The sequence below is a fragment of the Squalius cephalus genome (genome assembly GCF_949319135.1).
Source record: "Squalius cephalus genome assembly, chromosome: 17".
NCBI classification, from domain to species: Eukaryota; Metazoa; Chordata; class Actinopteri; order Cypriniformes; family Leuciscidae; genus Squalius; species Squalius cephalus.
In genome coordinates, this window is record NC_137138.1 from 6148209 (window position 1) to 6168060 (window position 19852).

Below are 19852 nucleotides of genomic sequence, written 5' to 3' on the forward strand. Positions count from 1 at the left end.
AGAAATCCGAGGTGAATAGGGTAAAACATTAACTAATAGATATCAGTATATATATGGATGATTGATAACAAAATTCTTGTTTCATTTTGTTGACATTAAATCAGAAAATATTTTTAGGAATAAAATCAGGCAAACTACATATGAACCAACCCTCTGTAATGAATATCAGAATATATAATAAAACTGTAAAGTTTGGTGTATATAAGAGCTACTGAAGTGGAGATTTCTGGCTTAGTGAATAAGAAAAAAAAAAACTAATTTTGAGAAATGGCCTTTAAAGATATATATTGCAATGGAAATCTAATGGTGCAGATAGATAAAGTGCAATAAAATAAACACTTAAAACTGTTTTTTAGATGCTTGCTTTCCACTAGTCTGAAACAACACAATATGAAAAGCCCAAAATCTCAAATTGACCAGTGCATAAAAAAAATAAAAATAAAAAAAAATGTTTTTGTCTGCAGTGTAAAACAATTATGAAATATAAAACAATTTTGAAACCTGGAACAAGACAATCCAGCGTTAGTCCTGCCTTAAAATTAACCCTGGGTTAACATCTTGAAGTGTGAAAAGCCCATTGGTATCCTAACCTTGGCAGGGGCCGAGGTGCCCCGGTGTGCCCTCCCACAAGGGGCGTATGTACGGCTGCTGTGTAACCCGACACCCGGCGCTCGCCACAGCTGCTCTCCAAACTGCTATTTAAAAAAGGAAAAAGGATGAAACTTCCACTCCTGACTCCTCAAACCCCCCAAGCACCAAACATCCAGTAGCTGCTGTAGCTGTTGCCAACCCGGCATAAATGCCTACAGCACCCGGGCAGGACCGGACAGAATCGCCCGCGGATTATTCCCGTCGCTCCACGGGAGGGATTTATGGTGGTGTCGCGCGCAGCAGACCGGTGGGAGATCGTGCTCATTCCGCACAACGGTTTATCCGATGCATGAGACGACGGCTCGCGCTCTCGGGCAGCGACGCAGTCACGCAGATTAACGGATCAGGATTTTGACTGCCGGGACAAATGAATACAAATGAATTTAGCGACCCGAAGGAGAGTCCGCAGAACCTCTCGTCTGGTGGCAAAGTAAGTCTCAGTTTTACCTTATACCAGGTACCTACTTAACGGGTCAGTCATGCAGGTCGGGCACCTCCGTTACCCGGTTACACCGGAGACAAAGAGCGCTTGGTGACTGGATGTTTGCGCAGGGCGCGCTGGTTTGTGTGTGTTGGTGCCGGGTGAATGGGTGCTTGTTCGCGCGCCGCTTTACCTGTGTTACTTGGCCAGCGTTCAGAACTGAACAGAACCCGATCTTTAACTGAAAGGGTCCAGGTGTACCAGCAGAGATGTGCTCGAGCCAGCTCTTTACCATCATTACGCGCAGGCAGCATAGGTTTCTGAAGAGGTCCAAGAACTCCAAGGTCAGTTTAATACACAACTTTTGCGCATTGGCATAGTGCATGTGGTCTTGACTGTGGATGAGGTCTTTGGGTTCATTTCTAACTCTAGGAAAGGGCCGTTTACATACGACGCATTCTCGCTATTTTTATTGTCTTTTATTGTTCCTTTATGGATCCATTTAATATTGTTCCAATAATTGGTTTTTAATATTAAAACAAATAAATAACATTTCATTCATTCATTCGGTGAAACCCCAGTAGTCTAATTGAGTGTATGTTTATAGGGACACTTTATGTCATGAGGTGACTGGGAAAATGTCCCAATTATCCTGAATTAACCCTGCATGTTGTCATATTAACAACCTGTCGGTTTTTGTTTCATTACGAGTCCAACAATGATTAGCGATTCATTCCTATTACCGGTAATTCAGTAACCACTTCAGACAGATTCAAGTGTTTTGGTTCACTTTGGAGAACCGGCTCGTATAGTGATTCGTTGAATTGGACTACAAAGATCATGCTGTAGATTCAGAATCATTATCGGTTTATTTCGCCTCAAGATTAACGGAATCGAATGTCATCGCTTCCGGTATTTTTTGCGCTCTAGGGAAACGCGCTCAAGGTTCTATTCGAGGCGTTCGTGGAAACTTGGAATTCTTGGAACCGTCTGTTGAAAATAGTCTCAGTGTGCTTGTATGTTTGTGTGTGTACGTGTGTATTTGCAACTGGGCATCACAGTCAAACCGCACAGAGACGCTAAACAAACAAGACTTCCGTTCCTCACACCTTCAACTGTGGCTCTGATGCCCGTGATGCGAGTGGACGCGTCAAGAAAGAATGAATGAATGAATGAATGAATGAATGGATGAAAATTATATGATCAATAAGTTATGACAACATATAAGTTATACAAAATTAAACTCATTTTTTTAAAAGTCAGTTTAATGTAATTTAAGTTGAAATGACTGAAAAATCCAAGTTGATTGTAGGCTACTTAAAAATTGTAGGCAGCAACGTTTTTTTTACAGTGAATGAATGAATAACCTGTTCAGGTCTTAGAATAGCAGAACAACTAGGCCTAGATGTAATGACATTTCTTGCATCATGTAAACCAAGAATGAAATGTGCTTTAACTTGTACTTGACTATAGAGGTTATTCAGCAATATTCCCATTTATAACATTCCAGGAATGTTTTATGTAACAATCTATAGAACGTTCGCCAGTGTGTAGCCTATGTCAAAAATACAACAAGCAAATGTTTAATCAGGTATAAAATACTCAATAGTTGCACATAGGCCAACATATTTTCAGAGCAGTGAAGAGTTTAAAGTGTGCTTTCTGTGACTTTGCATGTAGCCTATGGTTGTTTATGGTGTGTGTTATAAATACCATTCTGACAACCAGTAAACCACATATTTTATGATAGCTACCCAAATGCATTGCACGTAACTGGGGCAGGAAAGCAAGAAAAAAGTCCCTTAAATTAAAAGATTAAAAAACGAAACTATAGGGCCATGAATAAATCTTGGAAATGAACCATTTGAACCACTTCCAAGCAAATCTGAAAGTGAATAGAAACTGTAGTGTGCTAATGCTGTTCAATTGTAGACGTCATATCATAGCTAAGGACACACATTTCCATAAAACGTTATTTGATTAAGCAATTGCGGCGCTTCCGCTAAAAGATGTAGTCCCTTAGGTGTAACTGAGGTGCGCAGTGATATATAGGCCTACAGTAGCTGGTGAACAGGTGTTTCCCTTCATGGCTGTATTATGTATATTTAGCACTGCTGAAACGCTGAATTGACCAATCAACTATCCGTTTCATACCTATGTTTATGGTACCTCTGCTTTAGTGCATCTTGTGCGGTCTGATCTGAGCCCTCGAACCGCTGTTCGTTTGTTTGTTTTTGATGCCGGTGATACCCGTAACCGGATACCTTGCACTTCCGCCACTGTCCACCAGGGTGCGCCCTACATAACATAACACTAACTTCAGACCGGACAGGAATATAATGATTTTGGATACTCTCTGTGAGAGTGTGTTCTTCATATACACTTATATACCTCCAGATTTTAACACAAACATGTATTTTGTGCCTAAAAGGGAAGAGTGAATTGGATAAAGATGGTGTTGTAGAGCAGGGGTCATGTTCTTCCTCATCAATGTCCATCACTGTGTGCCGAACAGAAGGAATTTTCCACTCTTCTATTACTGAAGTAAAAGAGAGAAAGAGAAGGGTTGTTGTATGCAAGGATGGGTCTTTTTAGTCGTCTGTGTACACAGTGTGTGTTAGTGTGTGTGAGTTTACACATTTGTGTGTACATGTGTGGTTGCTACCATTGAAAAAAATTCCACTCACTAAATAACTAGGCCTGGAAAAGGGACACTTGAGTTAAATACGCTATTGACACTACACACACTCACTTTTACTTTAAATGAGGACATACCATAGACTTCTAATGATCTTATATAAGCTAATTTTAATGAGTATTTATTTTATTTTGTAATTTTCCCAACTGGCAACGTCCTTGGATGTCTCAAAATGGTTTTGTCTGATTTTCCTTACTTCTGCTGTCAAGTTTGTCCCCAAACTTGCACATTCATATTCACTTTTTCTTCTAAATCTGCTTTGACTTTAGTTATTAGAGATGTGAATCCTTCAGCTCAGTTTAACACATGTTCCCATGCATTTTCCTTAAAAAAAATCAAAACTTTAAACGAGATAGATAAGATTTCTGTTATTGCATTATACAAATATTCACTCACAGTGTTTATGGGACTCGAGATGCTTGACACATCCATGAGTAATTCTCTGCAGTGAACACACACACACACACACACAATAGAAAGAGCACATTCAGCTGCGACACACACACGCTGTTTCTCACTCATCTGTTTGTGGTGGCTTACTAACTGTGAGGTCAGACTGGCCGGTGTTTCTGCCGTTCTGATTGGCTGAGAAACTCTGCGGCGAGACGCTTCACTTCCTGACTCAGGTACGGGGATCCTGGGGGAGTCTAGGGCCGCGTGTTTGTGCATGATAGATAAAAGTGTGTGTGTTTTGTGGTCACCAGGTAATGTTTAAAGCAGCTGTCAGGCGAAGGCGCACACACACACTCCGCATACATGTCCGCATACACAGTGGGGGTTTGGAGCGCTCCGTCTACCCTGCCAATCATAATTGAAATCCTTCCCCTGTGGGTCACTTCCTCTTTCATGTGCCTGTGAAATCAGAGGTTAGGGTGCAAAGGTCAAAGTTCAACAGGGTCAGTCTGGCAAAAAACTACATCTGAGGTTCCTTTGTGGAATCGTCACACATAAAGTCTAACAGTTTTCACTGTAGTATTAGTGTTGTTTGCTAAGGTAAGCCGATGTTTCAGGGGTTATCTGTAAGGATTATATATATATTTTTGATTACCTTTGCCGTCATCTGACATTCAGTTAAACACTGTTAAATGTAATATTTAGCACATCTAATAAATACTATACTGTATACTACTTTTAAAAAGTTAGGGGTTGAAAAGATTGTTTAATGTTTTTGAAAGTTTGTTTTCTTATGCTCACGTTTCTTGATAAAAAAATAAAATGCCGTAAAAACTGTAATATTGTTAAATGTTTTTACAGTTTAAAATAACTTTTCTATTTGAATATATCTTAAAATGTAATTTTAAATGTGTCTTCAGTGTCGCATCATCTTCAGAAACCAACTTAATCAGTCATATTATTATCAATGTTTAACAGTTGTGCTGCTGAATATTTTTGTGGAAACCATGATACATTTTTGCAAGGTTTTTTTGATAATTGGAAAGTTTTGGTAAAGTCATCTCAGCTGCCGTTAGACGCGCCGGTTGCTTTAGAAACGGTCAATGTTCTGAGACGGCAGCTTATGACTGCACACTCGCATTGGCTGGTTCAGCCTGAAAAATGCATTTTTTTGTCCTGATTTGAGTGTTTTGGAACAAAATTTATGAGAGTTTTTGTCAGATTTCATTGAAGATTTCAAATGGAATTTAATCGTAAGCTTTGGAGAATCTGATGTTTCCCCATCCAAAGAGATACAAAGAGCTGTACTTGCATGATTGAAATAGTTGACCGAGAGGCATTTCAAAGATGGAGTGAATAAAAGCCTAAATTCAATCTGTTCATCATATAAAGTGATTGTGTCCCTTCAGAAAATGTGGACTAAACCGCTCCATTCATATGGATTAGTTTTACGATCTCTTTATGAACTTTTTGAATTGTCAAAGTGGTAGTTGCTTAGCTGTCAATGAAAGATTTTATCAAAAATATATATTTTTGTGTTCCGAAGATGAACGAAAGTCTTACGGGTTTGGAACGACATGAGCGGGAGTAATTAATGACAGAATTTTCATTTTTAGGTGAACTATCCCTTTAAAGTGACTTGATGTACTTCTTATGTATACGTTTATATGCATATTTTGACCATTTCCCAAATGAAAGAAAAGAAACTAAAAACACACACAATGTTTTCATTCTCTATAAACATGGAAATACATTTAACCGGCTGGCATCATCCATCAGGTTGATGGTTTACTCCACTCACTCCGGAATGATGGTTTTGCCAGTAAAATTTTCCACTTGTTTGGGTCGAGGCCAGTGCAAGAAGCCTGAAATGTGTACCTCCATTGTAATGATGATGTTTTGACAAGTGGCTTCTGTTATGTAAAGGTCTGATTCAACATTCAACCCACAAAATAGTGGAAATTCAAATGAGTAACTGTGTCTTTCTCTCTCTGTGTCTCTAGGAGAGCTCTTCTTCTGTGTATTCTACTTTATTGTACTTCTTTTGGATTCACCCAAGTACTCTTTGAAGGTAAGATGTGAAAGATATAAACATGCAACATTTGTTTGTGTGTGATTGCATTGAAATGGTGGTTAAAAATTAGGGGGGGAAATGAGGTTAAAACTAGATTTTTGAGGCCACTGAATTATTGCACAATAATAAAGTTTCATGTTCTTACACACTTTCCACTAAGTTTGGAAAGTTTTACAACATTAAACTTAATACCCTGATTCATGAAACACAAACACTCTCTCTCTCACATACGTATGAGTTTCCTTACCCGACTTTTACCTTTTCTTCTGCCAAACATTGCTCAGTTCTGAACACTTTTCCCCAGTAAAGCATGTCCTATAACTCCTTTTACATGAATGAGTGTGTGTGAGTGCGTCTTTTTTATAGAAAAAATGACATCATGTTCCCTCTTGACTGCTGATTCATGCCGAACTCAACAGTAACACGCATATGAAAAGGCCTGGGAATAATGTTATGATAAATCTACAGAATCAACCGGAGATCACAGACTTTAAGATCCGTTCACACGGACAGCAATGAGAGTTCATTGAGTGTGTGTGTATGTATATTTATATTAAACTTTCTGTTGACTGTTCAAAATCTCAGATGAAAGTTTTCATGGTGCATGTCACATAATGTTTATGCTGCATCCTAAGACACCTAAATTTGGCAGAATTATGAGGAAACATCACATGTACTGTAATGAATTCACTGGAGGCAAGCTGGTAGAGAACCCAAATGCAACTTTACTTCAAAAACATAATCAAACTCAAAACAAGAACCTGGACAAAGACCTGGACAGACCTGATCGAAGACACAGGGCAAACATGAGGGCTTAAATACACAGACTAATTACAAGACAAGGAACTCCTGTGAACAATGATCAGACGATTAACCAATGACAAGACACATGAGGCTTTTCAGCAATAGACACAGAAACATGACAATGACAAGAACAAGAAACAAAACCCAAACCATGACATGTACTGTTATCATGGTTTAATCAATCTCGAAATGAATAGTGACAAGCTCAGCTAAAATTGTATCCATTCAAGAAAGCTATTGATTTGATAATATTTTTTAATACTGCAAAGCAATGAAATAATGTCTAATTAATAAATGTGCTATTTTACCCAATTTGTATGTGCACACTCACTGAAATCAGATGCATTGGTCAAGTTTCTAGGATGCTTCTTGGAAATGCACAATTTGATTTCTGCAATGTTTGACTAATTACTCTGGAGCCACCTAAAAATGACTTCATGACAAAAGAGATTGGCTGATGACACCACAGGAACATGCCCGGTCCCAAAACCATTGATAGTCCTTCACAGTTTTATGGGTGTGAAACACAAACAGTTGCTCATTTAGGTAATTAAAAAGCATCATTCAGAAAGTGTACTATTGTGTGAAGTAGTTCCTGGCGTTGTTCTCATACGTTTGGCTCTGTCCTGGCCTTGTGAAGCCAACCCTGACCCAAGTTAAACACACACACACACACACACAAGTTCACTGTGATAAGTGCACAAAATTTCCTTGTCAAAAGCCAGTTTTTAGCACTAGAGTTTTGGCATCAGATACAGACATGCAGCTGTTAACTTGCTGCTGCTTTTTTAGCCCAAAGGATGTTTTCCGCCTGGAATTTAACACACATGGCACAAAACTGAATTAGCACATTAAAATGATGTAATAGGGAGCAATGGACCTCCTAAAGATGTCATGAAATCAAAATGAAAGTTTTATAGCGTTAATAATGTGTTCATATGTGTTAGCCATCTAAATGCCATCCTATTTTTTTACTCCTTGTCACTTGCACTAAGCTGGTCTCTACTTTCTCAAACCTTGCACGGTGTATAGAACCATAATATATGTATATATAATTATATTTATATATGTATAACTGTGAATATGTGTGTATTAAGGTGTGTTTGGGTTTATGTTGCAGATGTGGACGTGTTGCAGCGGTTGGCTCTGCGTGCTGAGCTCGGTTCTCGCGCCGTTCCCGCTGGCGTCATCTCCCTCCGCTCTGGAGTCATCCTCACGACACGGGCACGAGTTACCACTGCGACACGCTCTGTGTTCCCACCAGAACTCTTCTGGAACTGCACTATTATCCTGAGCGTCCGATCTCACCGCTTAAACTCAGCATTTCTCTTCTCCGTCCTATCTGGGAAAAAGATTCAGCTCGGGCTGGAAATTTCGCCCGGCAAGCTAACGGTTCACGCCGGCCCTGGGAATGCCGCGGTCTTCCCGTACAACCTCCATGACGGACGCTGGCATCATCTAGCCTTCGTTCTTAATGGGCGATCAGTGACCCTACACTCCCCCTGCTCGGAGAGCAACGGTGGAGTTACGCAGAAACTCCCCATACTTCCCGAACGTCTGAATCCTCGTGGAACATTCCGCTTGGGCGGCAACAGCGCTTTGCTTCCGGGTGCGGGACCCTTTGAGGGGGCGGTTTGTCAGTTTGATGTGGTGCCCTCGGCACAAGCCCAGCAGAATTATTGCAGCGCCATCCGTAGGCAGTGCAGAGAAAATGACACCTACAGGCCAGCGCCTCCCGCTCTACTTCCCCTCCCATCCCGACACGCCCCACCACTATTGGCCCACACATTACCACCTAATCGCACTTTCACTTTCACTCCCACTAATTTCCTTTGGACATCCATAAATGGTGCAGTAGGGTCTTCTGCTGCGAGAATGAACGATGGTGTACGACCCAAGCCTTCCTCTACCACACCTCCACCCCTTTCCTTGATGCGAACAGGACTTGAACCTCCTTTATCTAGGGAATATTTAAATTCTGTCACCCCCAAACCTACTCTCAGGACACCTAAGCCGACTGCCTCAAAACCTGCTGTCTGGCTTACCCCCACAAAACCAGCTGGATCCAAACCCACTCCAGGAAAAATATCTCCCAAATTTAGCGCGACAAAGTCTTCTGAACCAAAGCCCACAATTGCTAAACCAACCTCTTCCAAACTTGGAAGTTCAAAAACAACTGGACCCAAAACTACGCCACCCAAACCTTCCAAACCAACAGCTGTAAAACCCACGGTAAAGAAGCCAACTCTTGCGCCAAAGCCCACCAAGATCAACGCTACGAAGAATACTTTTACTGGTGCTCAACCTATCAATCCTAACAAGAAACAAAAAAACAATTTAAAATTGTTAGACCCAGAACCGACCACCTCCAAAAGACCCTCGCCAACCAACAAAATGCCACTCCAGCCCAAATCCAAGCCCTACACCACACTACCAACCCTAAAATCCACCCTTGCCCCAAACCCCTCACCCAATAAGAGCCTCCCAACACCCAAATCCACTTCGTTCACCACCGCTGCAACAAACAAACCATCAAAAACTCCCAAAGTCAGTCCTGACAAACCTAAAATACATTACGTCACACCACGCACTCTAGGGTTTACCGTCCAAACTGTGACTCTCCCAGCTTTCGACGATTTCCAGAGCTTTGAGGTGGAGCCGACATACTTTTCACTTCTGGTTGGACCGCCAGGACAAAAAGGAGATCCTGGGAAAATGGTAGGAGAGCCGCATTGTGTGTGTGTGTGTTATCAGGGCCGTGGCTTGTGTTTGATAAAGTCTTGATAGTGCATCATATGTCACATTTGAGATTGTAGGTAAAAATGGGCACATAAGCAGACATAAATGTTTATAAATATTCCACCTATAGTGACACACATGAAGATATACAGAAGAGAGGACATTTTGTTTTGCAATATCACATAATCCTACTTTTCTTATAAAAATTTCAGAAGTTACCCTCAAGTATTTTGTCTCTCCGCACTGAAAGCGAAAATGCTGCATGACACAGTAACATCCAATGAGAACGTATTTGATGTTAAATCTGGAGCAAGATCTTTGACCAATGAAATTTCCCTGCAAGCGGGGCTGTCTAGCATGGTACGATACAAATAGCAACTAACTGACTATATGTCCTATTGCTGGTCATGATTATAGCTGCTCAGGACATTACACGCCATCAGCGTGTTTCATGAGGATGCATTGTAGACAGACAGTCACTGAGCGCCACAAACAAGCAGCATCCGCCTTTTACAGTTTCCCCTGAACCAAAACTACGATAGCAACCTGTAATGGCAGCACTATCCATGCCGAAATGATTCTGCTGCAGTCAGGTCGTACAAGATAGAGCTCTCCAAGTTGTTTTCGTTCATTATTATTGTAGTGTTACGTGCTTTGAGACATGAGGTAATTTAACGCCGTCTCTTTGCAGACTCTGCTGTGTGTGTTCATGTGTTTTGAAGGAGGCGTGGATTTGGAGACGCTCTGAAGGGAGGGTGGGATCTGATTCTCTCTGAAACTGCACACCCTAGCTTTAACAAATAAGAGATAGCTTTTATCCCTTGTCACGCCTGGTTAAGCCTGGTTAAGGGGCAGTGTGCATATTGTTCAACGAGGTGCCATTTTTACTTGCAGCAATAATAACTGTATTTATACAGTACACTATCGTTCAAAAGTTTGGGGTCGGTAAGATTTTTAAATGTTTTTGTCATAAAAAAATAAATTAAAAAAAAGTCTCTTATGCTCACCAAGGCAGCCTTTGATCAAAAATACAGTAAAAATTGTGAAATATTATAAAATTGTAAAATAAATAACTGTTAACTATTTTTGTATATTTTAAAATGTAATTTATTCCTGTTCAAAAGAACAGCTTTATTTGAAATATAAATCTTTTGTAACATTATAAATGTATTTACTGTCACTTTTGATCAATTTAATGCAGTTTCTGAATGTAAAAATTAATAAAAAATTAAAAAATAAGAAAAGAAAAAAGTACTGACCCCAAACTTTGGCACAGTAGTGTATTTTCATATATTTTATATATTCAAATATCATATAATTTATTGTCCAGATAGACGTTTTACACCTTAAAATTACTTTAATGGTGGTACAAATAGAAAAAGATATTTTTTGTGTGTGGATTTATATTGGTTTGGACACTGGTCTCCAGTTTCCAGGTGGCTCGAATGCTTTCTAAGAGATGTAAACAGCTCAGTATTGCTTGCAGTTTTAGTATATTTAGTATAAACAGCATCAATTTAGCGTCAAAATGTGTTGAGATGTTGATGATGCCCATGTAGCTCGTACAGACATTTGACTCACTTTGTGTTTGAAAGCCGTTGAGCGATGTGCTTTTAAAGCTGGGTCAAAGGTTAGGGGAAGTGGTCAACATTTTATCAGTCACCCAGACACTCGCACAGAACTTTACAAGCACGGAGTCCTGTTCCATGCATGGAAAACTAGGCATGGGATTTCAATCAAATGAATTGAAAACTCTTAAACCAAGAGTTTAAGAGACTAAATTTTAAAAGGAACCACCTAACCTGTGACCCAAAAACAAATAAGGATAAGTGAGTTATTGCAGGTCCTGTGTTAAATGCGAGTCAGCCGTATTTAAACAGTAGGACTTTGACGTCTTTAAGGTTCTGAAGCAGCAACGTTTCTAGGAGCAACATGGGGAGAAAATAGTGATGTAAGGCAAATCTTCTGGGAACGGTTCAGTTAACAAGGATGTTCAAAGAGAAGTCTGTGATGCTCAGACACTCTAGAGGGCATTTTCCTAAAAAGCTGACTAAACTTGACAAAATGGCCCACATCTTGAACAATGACCCATTTTAACTTGTGTGTGTTTATGTCTGCACATCGCTGTGGTTACCTCCAACCCTTAGGCAATCACATTGTGTGTGCTTGTGTAATTTGGTGGAGGCTCACAGGTATGTGTGTGTGTAGCACCCAAGAGAATGTTCCCTGTTATTACCACAGGATAATTACCCAAAAGCCCCCATCATCCACCATAAAGATGCGTTCTCCAGGTACTTGACTAAAACTCCAGGAATTACACATGCACACGTGCTCTTAGTCTGCAATTATTTACAGCTGCAGTACACGCTTTACTCAAACATAATGAGCTGTAGCTTCTATCTTTAGCGCTACTTAAATATACAATAACCCGTACAAAACACTGCTAGCATCAAACTAGCTTTGATTAGAATGAAATGCTACGGCTAACTAAATACTGTGCAGTATGTACTTTTTACTGTCTACTAATTTTTTTTTAATTATATGAAACATATGAAATGTCTTTATTGATAAGAATATTTTGAGTTTGATTTTAGTGTAATTTTGTTATGTGCTTTTGTCATTTTTTTGTTGTTGTTGTAATATTACTATTTAGGTTGAATTTATTTTTATTTCAATTTATTTTTTAATTTTTTTATCTGGTTAGTAATTTGAGTGCTTCAACTTGAAGTTATTTCTCAAAGTTATTAACTCGTAGCCAAGGCAACATTTCATCTAATATTTATATTTTATATAAATATAAATTTACATATCCCCCTATATACATATATACAGTATATATATATATATATATATATATATATATATATATATATATATATATATATATATATATATATATATATATATATATGTATGTATATGTATATGTATATGTATATATGTATATATACATATACTTAATTTAAAAATATTAAAAACATTTTTATTAACTGAAATGGTGAATGAATAAATAAATAAATATTTATTCATTCATTCATTCATTCATTCATTCATTCATTCATTCATTCATTCATTCACCATTTCAGTTAATAAAAATGTTTTTAATATTTTTAAATTGAGTTAAAGGGAAAATTCAGCCAAAAATGAAAATTTGCTAATGTATTCACATTCAGGTCATACAAGTAGTAGGTGACTTATTTTCTTCAATAGTAATGTAAAGAAGATTTTTAGCTGAAACCGTAAAACCGTCAAAAAAACATATACAGGCAAAACTGAACATCATTTACAACATTATTACCTGTAATCAACAGCATCGACAAACGGTCCTGAGCGGATCCTCGACAGTCTGGAGCACAAGCTTCATTAAACAGAATCCCAACGTTTGAGCTCCTCCTTTGCATTTTTAATCTAAAAGTATCTTAAAATGTGTCAATTAAGTACTGCTGCTTTTATTAATTCATATTTATTCAGTTTCCTAGGAATGGAAGTTGAGTGTATTGCATTATATATGGAAATAGAAATTAGAGTAGTATGCTATTTTGAACACAAACCGCAGTGTTGCATCATGGTAGTATCTCAGTGTTCATTGAGGACTTTGGCGGTGCGTGATTGGTGGGGGGCTGTGTACATGTATGTGGGTGAGAAAGCACCATCCCCCCTCCTCCATCAACAGAGCCATAGTTCTAGAGCTCTGAGATTCTTAACATAAACACACACAAGCTCACACACTCATCTTCTGTGAGAGCCGCGCTCAATGGAAGTCTTTCATCCCGTGCCGCGTGGCACTGCTCTGGGGGGTGGAGGTGGAGAACCTAGCCGATCCTCTGTTTCAGTAACTATGTTGATTCATATGATACTGGTTGAGCGATAGAGCTGGGAGAGATTACCGGAAGAATCCTGATGTTTTTGGCCATTTGATGATATTTGATATGTACAACAGCATATTATTGCTCTGAAATGGCGCCTTACATAGATGTTTTTTATTCAGTAGGAGGAACCACCTTTTGGACCAGATAGCCATTGTTGCCAAGTAGATTAAGAATGTTTAACTAAACTAAATGTTTAACTAATATATTGAAATACAGTACAAATCTACATTAAACTGCATTCGCGACCCATGTTTGGTTAAAATATTATGAAGACAATTTTTTTTTATTGTACAGAACAGATCATTTATATCAATAAATAAAATATAGTAAAAAATAAAATATTGTTTAAATTTTTATTTATTATTATTATTGTTGTTGTTTAAAAATAACCTTATTTTTTTATATGCATATTTAGAAAATATTTTATAAAATTGTAATTATTTTATGGTTTATAGAAATAAAATGATAATATATACATTTTTTAATATTTTATGAATATAAATATTTATAATTTTTTTGTAAATAAATAAATAATTTATATTAATAAATAAAATGTTTATTTATAAAAAAGTATATATTATTACATTTATATATAATAAGCAATAAAATATTGCTTATTTTATAAATATAATTTTATAATTGAATATTTATTTGTATTAATATTTTATATTACTAAATTTGTTTTTTTTTATTTTATAAATATGATATATTTGACAAAATATTATTTCCCAAACAAATCATTGAATCAGTGTTTTGTACCGATTCACCAAAATGGACAGTTTGATAGATTTTTATGTTCTTGTTTTAATGCTGCCATACTAAGAATAGGGGAGAACTGTAGGATTGTGGGATTGGTACATAACTTCTTAGCTACAGAAAAGGACCACAGGGATGTTTTCATAAACGCACATAATATACGCATACACACACACAGTGGGATACAGGATCTACAGGTCTTCTGTAAGTCTGTAGCTCATTATCAGAAAAAGGAAATTCCTTCAAATGACTTCCTGTTTCCTCTTTGCTGTGTTTAGTTTTTAAGCAGGGCCTTGCAGCTCTATTAGCACACCTATGCAGCGATTCATAAGTACGCTCTTGTGTTTGGTAGGGAATTCCGGGACCTCCGGGGAAACCAGGGCAGCCAGGGACGAGAGGACCTCGGGTGAGTGTGCATGTGTGTGTTAGACTAAAAAAGCTACTGACCTTCGACCTCAGATATAAACAGGAAGTTTGTAAAATGCAGTGCCTTATAAAATCTCTCACACACTGTTCGCCCTAATGTATTTGTGTTTTATTGGTGCTTTTTTAGTGCGAGTGTCTGGGTTTTGTCTGGTCAGCAGGTCAATCTGACCTCAGAACAATATACAAACCGCCCCTCCGGATCCGTCTGTCACACTAACTTTCGCACTCAATTATTTCAGCTTTCTTACTCTGTTTTGTCATTTGTGTGTTTTTAACGAAGTTACGAAATCACAACTACAATTGCACCTAGTTTTTACAGTATTAAAGGGATAGTTCACCCAAAAATTATTATTTTTGTCATGGTTTACTACACCTATGTGCATAAGACTTTTGTTCATCTTTGGAACACAAATAAAGATATTTTTAATGAAATCGGATTTCTGTATCTCTATTGAAAGTCTATTCACCCAAAACGTTGACGCTTTAAATCTTCCAATGAGGTTCATTCTCACACATCAAGCAAGTACGGTTGAGCTTCTGCTTATGTTCGCTGATCAATATTTATATGTGAATAAACGCCCTAAATTAAATCTGCTCATCATATAAAGACAACTTGGATTAAACGGCTCAGTTCATATGGATTATTTTACGGTCTTTGTTTTGAAGTGCAATCATTTTTGGTGAATAGACTTTCAATGGAGGGACAGAAATATCAGATTTCATTCAAAACAAATATTTATGTTTCAAAGATGAGTCTTATTGGTTTGAAATGACATGAGAGTAAATGATGACAGAAATTTCATTTTTGGGGATTAAAGGGATACTCCACTTTTTTTGGAAATAGGCTCATTTTACAACTCCCCCAGAGTTAAACAGTTGAGTTTTACCGTTTTCGAATCCATTCAGCCGAGTTTCTGATATTTAGAAGAATATCAGTAACCAGACAGTTTCTGGTCTCATTGACTTCCATAGTAGGAAAAAAAATATACTATGGAAGTCAATGAGACCAGAAACTGTCTGGTTACTGATATTCTTCTAAATATCAGAAACTCGGCTGAATGGATTCGAAAACGGTAAAACTCAACTTTTTAACTCTGGGGGAGTTGTAAAATGAGCCTATTTCCAAAAAAAAGTGGAGTATCCCTTTAAAATTTAGCATGTAGATCATCTCACATATTTAATACACAGATAATAGATGATTTTACATTTTTGGGTGTTCTATCCCTTTGAATAAAGAGTACTTGTGAAGAATCTTGTAGCAAAATCAAACACAGAGAGCCCATAGACCCACTAAACTTACCTTGAACTCTGACCTTTGTTGACAGGATCACATGGGTGCGATGTGTTGTTTTAGCAACTGTAGTCAACATGTAGTGTCCGTACGTCAAAGGACCGCCGTGAGGTCACTCTCTGTTGTGTGTGTTTGTGCTGGTGTGAAGTATTTCAGAGCATGTGTTATAAAGTCTGACTGCTAGGCCTTGTTCAGCCTGCACTCTTTTCATGTTAAATGTGTGTTATTTGTGTGTGTGAGTGTGTTTGCTTGTTAGAACAAAGAAGACTTTCATTAAAGTCAGCCTACATTATTTGCGCTTTCTTTGCAATCTTTGCTTCCTCTTAGTACAAACCTCTGATATATATATATATATATATATACCTTTCAAAAGTTTTAATGTCAGTAAGATTTTAAGTTTGATGTCAGTAATGTCAGTAAGTCTCTCATGCTCACCAAGGCTGCATTTATAATTAAAAATACAGTAAAAACAGTAATGTGAAATATTATTACAATTCAATCCTGTTTTCTATTCGAATATATTTTAAAATGTAATTTATTCCTGTGATCAAAGCTGTGTTTTCAGCATCATTACTTCAGTGTCACATGTCTGCAGTGTCACATGATCCTTCAGAAATCATTCTGACCCCAAACTTTTAAACGGTAGTATATATATTATAATCATTACATATTAACTCCTAATATATATCAATAAATAGTACATTTTTACTTTTTTTAAAAAAAAATTACAAAAAATGTAAGTGTAAAAAAAGCCACACAGGGACTTTAATGAACATTTTGAGTGTTTTGAACGAGTTCATTGATGCAAACAGTTTGAATAAACTATTTTGTGACAGTGAATCATATTTTATTGCTTGTCTGGGTGCAGATCAGAGACTTTGGCTCTGTTAATTCTCATGAGTCTGTCACACAGAGTAAAATTTTATATCAGCTACAGAATAATAATATTTGATGTTTTATCAATATACAATATATCAAACAGCCTAATACAACCCCCGCCCCCCCCAACCCCCCCCCCCCCAAACACACACACATTTGCTCGGCTTTATGTGTTTTTTACACACATGCATTGTTTTTGACTTTATGCATGGTATCACTCAATCTGTTGGGCTTTCTTATGGACTGTTTCCCTCCAATAACACCCACTGACCTTGACACTCACTGTGACCTCTGACCTCAAGCGGGAAGTTGTTTAAAAGAAGTGCTATCAGAACAAGGTCAGGGTCAAAGTTAAATGCTAAGAATCGGCAGAAACCATCTCAGATCTATTCACTGCATCTGGAACAGAGGAATACACAAGCATACTCAAGTATGCAAGTATATAAACACAAAAGTGTCTAGCTAGGCAAGATTAATTATATGCATTATAAGGCAATTGCATTCTCACGATCGCCATTACTATAGCACCCATTTGCATCTGTGGTCAGCTTTCCTTTTTTACAGTAGGTGACCTATTAAATGCTTTTCAGTTTTGATTAATTATTCATTCTTAATGTGTATGTTGTATGTATGTTATTTCCTGCAGGGACCCCCAGGACCACACGGCAAGCCAGGTCTACCCGGTCTTCCAGGGTTGAAGGTAAAAAACAACATTTATCATCAGATAATCTGCTCATCTTGCTCTGTTCATCCTTCTGTTATGTTCATCACCGCACCACCTGCTGGTACTATTGGCCTGCATACAAAACCCAGACAAGGTTTTGGAAACAGTCATACACATGAACATACACACACATGAACATACACACACATGAACACACACACACACACACACACACACACACACACACACACACACACACACACACACACACACACACACACACACACACACTTTGATTTATTTGAACTCAAGAGAAGCCCAGCAGGTAGTGGAAAGTCTTTCCCAAGATATAGAAAAGAGCGAGGATGAAGTGTAGTTGTAGTATTAAAGAGGGGCAATAAACCAAGACCACTAAACATGCCTCCAAGTTAGGTGTGCGTGTGATGTCCTGGTGTGTGATTGGTCAGCCCCCTTCATCCCTGTAAATACAACAAAGGTGGTAAACAGCCGCGCAGCTCAGCAGGGTGTTTGTGCAATTGCATGCTCTCTGCTTTCTGTGTTTAATTATTTCAAGCAGCCTTTGAAGACACTCTTGGTTAAGGTGTAACGGCTTGGAGTCAAACTTCCCACATCGTTCTCTCTCTCTTTCTGTCTGTGACACACACATGTACATGCACACATAAACCCTTAACTGCTGTAATAATGTATAAAGATCAAAACAGTCCTGCCTTGTTTTGATCTGATTAGCATCTTCAGTGTTGTTTGCTAAGAGGTGTGCTGTTGCTTCTCTAAGCGACTGGGCCTGGTAGGTGATGAAATACCACTGACATTATCATCGTACGATTTAAACTCTAGCTATCACACTCAGTCTCTTGTTTCTCTGTCATTCTTTCTCTCAGGGGAAAAAAGGAGACCCTGGACTCTCACCTGGAAAAGCACCAAAAGGAGATAAAGTGAGAAAACACATTCACTTGTTCTGATACACATTCCTCGATGTTAGTAACAGTCAAAATATTGTTCTTAATGAGAATAAGGATCTTTGTCAACCTAACAGACACACAAGAAGAGTTGGAGCAGCATCTGAGTGTTTGTGCCTCATGTTTGCTTGTCTGTGTTTATAGGGAGACGTTGGTCTGCTTGGTCCTGTTGGTTTAGTCGGGATGGAAGGCCGGAAGGTAAGATATTCTGAAACTCCTAGAGCTGCGTGATTCTGGATGAATTGAGAATCAAAAAATCCCCCCAAAAAATTCCGTTAAAATAGAGATCACGATTCTCACACGATTCCAAAACAAACAACATGTAAATTGCTAGAGGCTCTGAGAAAATGTTAGTTACTACAGTCTATTTAAAAAAAATGTTTTTTTTAAATGATTGAATGAATGATTCAATGACTCATAAAGACTTCACTCGTCTCATCACTGGATGAATCAGCGTTTTTGACCTAATCTCTTGAATTAATGATTCAATGACAAATCATTTTTTTAAGTCACTTGACGCCACCTACTGGCGTAACAAGGTAATTGATAAGTTGCTTTAAAAAAGGTGATTTACTCTATTTTGATCGCTACCTTAGACATCATTGTTTATATCCAAACTGTAAACTTTTATTCCAGAACTTATGTTATAATTTGAATTATTGTAACTCAGAAATAATGATACTGTGTGGTTGAAAAAAACATGACAACTGCTCTCTCTGGGTCAGCGGCAGATTTGAATGCTTGCTGTTTGTGATCTTACTTGTCAAAGGTTTACATCAAATCATTGTCATTTAGGAATAAGATCGTGTGGGTGTTTGATTCAAGATCACAGTCAATAAGTGCCCCTATTATGCTATTTTAAAGGTTCCTGATTTTGTTTTGAAGGTCACCTACAATAGGTTTACATGCAACCAAGGACAAAAAACACATACATTTCCTCTGAAAACAGTTTATTCAATGATTTAGTCTCTTCAAACCCCTCCTTTCCGCATACTTACTTTGCTCTGATTGGTCAGACGGCCCAGTCTGTTGTGATTGGTCGAATGCTTAAAGCGTGTCACAAATAAAACGCCTATTACCGTTTCTACATTTCAGCTCAGGCTCTTCCTCAGTGCTTGATACACAGTGATACGAACAGTAACAATGGCGTCGGGTTTTCAGTATCAATTCCAGCGCGAGTCCTCATCTTTTGAAGTGCATCAAAGTGGAT

At 38.0% G+C, this 19852-nt stretch overlaps 1 protein-coding gene across 1 annotated transcript in view; it reads left to right on the top strand.

Annotated features, from left to right (window-relative positions):
- The first annotated feature begins 652 nt into the window (after nucleotides 1-652).
- col27a1a (collagen, type XXVII, alpha 1a) overlaps nucleotides 653-19852 on the top strand; it is a 65063-nt gene continuing 45863 nt past the window's right edge. The window contains exons 1-7 of the mRNA XM_079846706.1: nucleotides 653-1081; nucleotides 6167-6234; nucleotides 8162-9759; nucleotides 14758-14811; nucleotides 17648-17701; nucleotides 18565-18618; nucleotides 18787-18840. Coding sequence (XP_079702832.1) covers nucleotides 1029-1081; nucleotides 6167-6234; nucleotides 8162-9759; nucleotides 14758-14811; nucleotides 17648-17701; nucleotides 18565-18618; nucleotides 18787-18840 — 1935 coding nt within the window. The 5' untranslated portion in view covers nucleotides 653-1028. The remainder of the gene's footprint in view (nucleotides 1082-6166; nucleotides 6235-8161; nucleotides 9760-14757; nucleotides 14812-17647; nucleotides 17702-18564; nucleotides 18619-18786; nucleotides 18841-19852) is intronic.